Source organism: Haliaeetus leucocephalus, unplaced genomic scaffold (genome assembly GCF_000737465.1).
Source record: "Haliaeetus leucocephalus isolate CR32 unplaced genomic scaffold, Haliaeetus_leucocephalus-4.0 Scaffold362, whole genome shotgun sequence".
Classification (NCBI taxonomy): domain Eukaryota; kingdom Metazoa; phylum Chordata; class Aves; order Accipitriformes; family Accipitridae; genus Haliaeetus; species Haliaeetus leucocephalus.
The window spans coordinates 9391250-9396240 of NW_010972798.1; the positions used below are offsets into that span (position 1 = coordinate 9391250).

A 4991-nucleotide genomic window follows, 5' to 3' on the forward strand; every position below is an offset into this window, starting at 1 on the left:
CTCTGGGCTGACGTTGATTGCAGATAATTCTCTGTGTGATCTTAGAGATCAGGACAAAGAGGTCAAGAAGTTGTTCCCTAGAAAGAAAATCTCCAGTTTCACAAGTGCAGCTCTTGATGTTGCAGAAAAGCCCCACTGGAGCCACAGAAATTGTTTATGAAGCCAGGAATGGCTTCCTGTTATGAGGGCTTCCAAAATAAGGCAGGTAAACGTGGAATAAAATCCATCAAAAGAATAGTGGGATGCTACAGGCAAGGACAATGCATCCTTTGCAGAAGAAAGAAGTGCTCTGAGTGTACATTAGCCACAGATGAGAAAATTTCTGCCACTAATATATTGGGCCACGGCCTTGGCTGGTGATGGCAGTGTCATTACTCTACAGCATCTCCAATTTTAGTTCCTGTTCCAGGGCTCAAACTTTTTAAACTCCTTTTATCTGACAGATAAAATACCTTTAAAACACAATGCAGTAAACACATTAGTCTCTTAATCACACTTTAAGAAAATCCCCTGAACTTGCTGAATCACTTGTAATTAAGTAGCCTCCAGGCAATAGAAGCAAATCCTGTTTATTTTGAGGCATCATCAAAGAATGACAGCACCATGCAACTGCACGTACGTCAGCCTAGTGTAGCACATCAACAAATACCCATGGTTGCCTTAATCCAAGGCAATCTGTGTAGCCAAGAGAGACAAAAATCACTTAGAAACTGCTGATCCTCAGCCTCCAACCTATGCCTCTTTTGCCATCTGTGGATATCTGAGAAGGAGGTGCTATTTCCAAACTGTATTCCCAAAATGCTTTCCAGTTTGGTCTATGTGGGAGTGATCATCAAAGCTGAAAGCACTCCAGCCTGGAAACTACTAGTTAACAAGGAATAGCTGATGACAGAAAAACCATGAAGCAAGTAAAAGCAGGTATCTCAACACAGGCACAAGAGAAGTGGATCCAATTTGTACGTCTGGCCTGGGGCAGATAATGGTCCAAGTGCAATCTGGAGCTGCACCTGTGAAAATCTGGGAGGGAAGGAGGAGTGGATAGGTGACAGGCCAGCATTTAACAGAGTCCAGAAGGGCTCATTTTTGATGCCTGAACCTGTCTCAAGCACAGGATGGAGTGACTGTCGCCTACATCCCCTATGGCTGACCCTCAATGCAGGTGCATTATTCAGCCTGCTTGGGCACCCAGGTGAATCTCCATCCTCCATCATCATCCCTGCGCACAAAGGCTTGTCCTTGGTGGAAGGTGTGTGTTCTCACATTGCGGTGAGGACTTAGAGATGTTGTGAAGGCCACTTCTGTTTTGTTGGGTGACAAATCACCAGTCAAATAAGGCAACCCATAGGCTGGGAGGGAGGAAACGCTTGGCACTGATGAGGAGACACCTGGTGCTGAGGAAAACTGAGGAAGGAAAGGAGAGTCCTCACTGCATGGATGGTTACTGCTGTTAGCTGGAGGCACATGGCTGCAGCTATAGGCTGCTGCTGCTCCTTCACTGTGGTCATAGTCTATTGTTTCCCCAGCGCTCAGGCAGTATGTGTCTTTTCCAAGGTCTGAGGACAGGGCACTGTAGTTAGCTGAATTTTCATCAATGGTGTTGACATCTTTTAATCCTAAAGTCTGCAAGACCCAGCTGTCCACAGCAGGGCTGGCTTGCTCTTCACAGGCAGTGAATTCATTAAAGAGGTTCCTTCTAGCTTTGGAAGCATGAGGAGTTTCTTGAGGAACAAAGCAGTGGTCCTCTTTTAATCTCCTCTTGGTGCTTTTGAGAATAGCACAGGTTTTTTGGCCATGGCAGGATAGCAGCTTCTAAAAAGAGGTGGAGAGAGAAGATTAAAATCTGAATTTCTAGTTACCTGGAAGGAACACGTTTCTGATCTCAGATTTTAGATGGGCAAGATGGTTACTACTGTCCTTGTAAAAGATACTTTTTCTTCCACCCTGTGCTTAAACATATGGATCTGACTAACTATTTTGTGTCTTTACAGTCTCTGCAACAACCCAGTCCCTGAAAGAGAAGAATTTGACAATGTCAATAAGGCCTGTGCTTTGATCGTATTCTCACTCAGTACAGCGTGAAATGAGAGCTCCCGCCTGGCTGTACGGCACTCCTCTGTGCTGTTGCTGCCAGCAGCATTTGGCAGGTAAGCAGGGTATGGGGGGTCATGTGGCAGCCTGACAAAGAGGGAGGATGCAAAGGTAAGTCATACTGGGGCAAGTGTGATCCTGGCCAGGGAGTGCTCAGAGCAGCAGACTCAGTGGCTTTGAGCTCGTTAATCCACCTCAGTTGTCATTATCCCAGGACAAGGGCCCTTCAGCCGTCCATGGATGGTAAAAGGCAGGCAGGAATGACAAGGAAGCTCCCCACCACATTCGGAATTTACTGCTCAGACACCTCCTGTGATGGTTTCACACTGGACCCTCCTCCACATGACATAGAGGGGTGGCCATGTCTCCCTGCTGTGCCCAACAAAGGAGACCTTTTCTACTGCCAGGAGACAGGTCTTGGCATGGGAGGGGGGACATGCCACACTGTCAACTCAGAATAGGATGTAAAAGGAAAGTCTGCTATTTTTTACAGGCTTTTTTACCTTGTGCCCAATCCACAGAGCTGAGCAAATAACTACTAGTTCAGTTTCATGGGGAAGGATGGAGTAGTAAAATAAGTCTTTAAACTCACAAGTAACAATTATCTTTCTTTTGGACAAGAGACAGAGAATCGAAATATTTTATGAAAAAAAAACCCTTCACACTTAGTTTAACAGAATATTTCATCCAGCCTGAAGTGTTTAATTTTGTATTTCACCTTTAAAAAAACCACACAACTTTTTACTTAATAAATCTGAAAAAAAATTGGAAGACCAGTATTCTAATGTAAATGAATAAAACATATCCTTGGAAGATGGCAAAATAAACATAAACCAGAAAGCACTCAAAACATAAAAAGAGGAAAAAATAATCCTTATCAAAGGGGATAATTGACAAAACAGATGCTTTTGAGAAATATATGTTCAGATTTGAACTTTTGACTGAAAAAAGCATTTACCTTGCTTATAAACCTAACTTACTTATAGCTAACTTATGAACTAAACTTAATTATACCATGGGCTATACTGTCTGCACAGTCAGAACCTGATAGGATGTCATTCCTGGGGGAAACTGCCACCTTAGATCCATGACCAGCAATTTGGCAGCTCTGTGAAGCTAAATAGATCTCACACTGCAGGTTGTCTACACTCTTAGACTTTCCAAATAGCATAATGGCCTGTACCTATTCAAGTCGTTTCTTCCACAACACATCTATACAACAGGTTTGAACACAATACCTTGGCTTTTTCTTCTAAACACTTAATCAGGGCAGAATTCAGGTATTGTCGGAGGTTATTATTTTCTTCATGTAACCTAGCAAGTTCCTCTTCCTTCTGAAGCAAAGTATCCTGAAGCTGTGGAATAGAGATATTGATGAATAGGTGTTGACTCTGTAACTTAATAGCAATTGCCCTATGGTACAGGCTGCTTGGATTTGATGATCTGGGTGTTTGCTTTGTGAACGCAACCCACCCCCTCCAGCCTCTTGTGTCTGTAAATCTAAGTGGCATGACTGTTTAGTTTTCACTTTTGACTTCCTTTATTTTTAAGTGAGTGTTTGAGAAGATTACTGGGGAAAAAAACTGTAACCGCGGAATAATAACAGAAAAGAACTACAGGTAGCCCTGTGAACAGCCAGAAACCATCATGGGCATGACAGTAGCTGTCAGATCTCCTCCTGAGTGGCAGTAAGCATCCCTTTGCACCCCTCTCATTCCCATTTATAGTTGGCTGGCGGAGAAAAGAAGGATGAGTACCTGCAGACTAACAATTTATGGGGGTAGAGTGCAGAAGGAAGATGCAGCTGCCATTCTTTATGATACAGTAGTACTCAGTGATCCCTTCAATCCTGGACCTGACTCTGCCGGTCCCAGTACATATACAGAGCTGAGATTATCCCTGGTCCCAAGAGCTGAAGAGGTGTGTTTTGATTTGCAGATGCCTAACACTTTTTATGGGAAGTCTGTATTTGCAGAGAGATTTTTGCCTCCTGGCCATAGCTCTGGAGACTCCTGTAGGAGGGCAAAGCATCTTCTGCCAAGAACCCTGGGCATCTGCTGACCACAGGCTGAAAAGCACAGATTTAAATGATTGAGGTAGAGCCAAAGAAAGAAGTACACTGATGTCTGGAATTAGGGATTGATTCCAGGGACCTTGAAGTTAGTAAATGAATTTCCATTGACTTCACTGTGTCAAAATACCATTCCAAGTGTTTGATCAGAGTGATCTGTCTGGGGTTCCTTCACCTAGGACTGTTCAGAGTTTCTCCTGCCCCTTGATGAGATTTGCAAAAAAGGGAAGGAAAGAAAATAGAGTAACCAGAAAATGCTTGTTGGTCAAAATAGTTGATCCTCCCTATAAGTACGTAATTGTGGTGGAACCATTTCTCACGAAGTTAATCCTGGTGGATTCTGAAGGACACACACTATGTATTTTTAGTCAAAAGCATGTCATCAGAGCCTGAGGGACTCCCCGGTCACACCCCTGGTCTTCTCTAGTGGCAAGGCAGCTGGTCCAATATGCTGTAAGAGGGGAGACATGAATAGGGAACCCCACAACAGTTGTTCCAGCTTCAGGGGACAACACGGGGGAGACAAATCCTTCAAGCAAGGAGCAAAACCCACCCAAACGAAGCGGTTGGCCGCTGTTTCCCACACCCGTGCCGGTGAGCGGGAGACATGCCACAAGCCAACCCAGAAGGTGCGATACCCCATACAAAGTTCAGGAACCTCGGGGGAAGAAACCGAGGTTGCGGGGGGGCCTTTACCTGCTTGTTTCTGTAAAGCTGGGAGGACAGCTGGTCTCCCCGCCACGCCGCGTCCTGGGCACCGAGCTGCGGGCTGCAGAACTGCCCTGGGGGGAGCAGACCCGAGGGGTTAGCCCGCTCCCTCGCCCAGCCCAGC

General features: G+C 45.1%; 1 protein-coding gene across 1 annotated transcript in view; it reads right to left on the reverse strand.

Moving 5' to 3' along the window:
• Positions 1-1164: 1164 nt before the first annotated feature.
• The window catches only part of GMNC (geminin coiled-coil domain containing), a 4945-nt gene continuing 1118 nt past the window's right edge, over positions 1165-4991 (reverse strand). Inside the window, exons 2-4 of the mRNA XM_010573121.1 lie at positions 4856-4941; positions 3327-3443; positions 1165-1809 (exon numbers count right to left, since the gene is read on the reverse strand). Coding sequence (XP_010571423.1) covers positions 1165-1809; positions 3327-3443; positions 4856-4941 — 848 coding nt within the window. The remainder of the gene's footprint in view (positions 1810-3326; positions 3444-4855; positions 4942-4991) is intronic.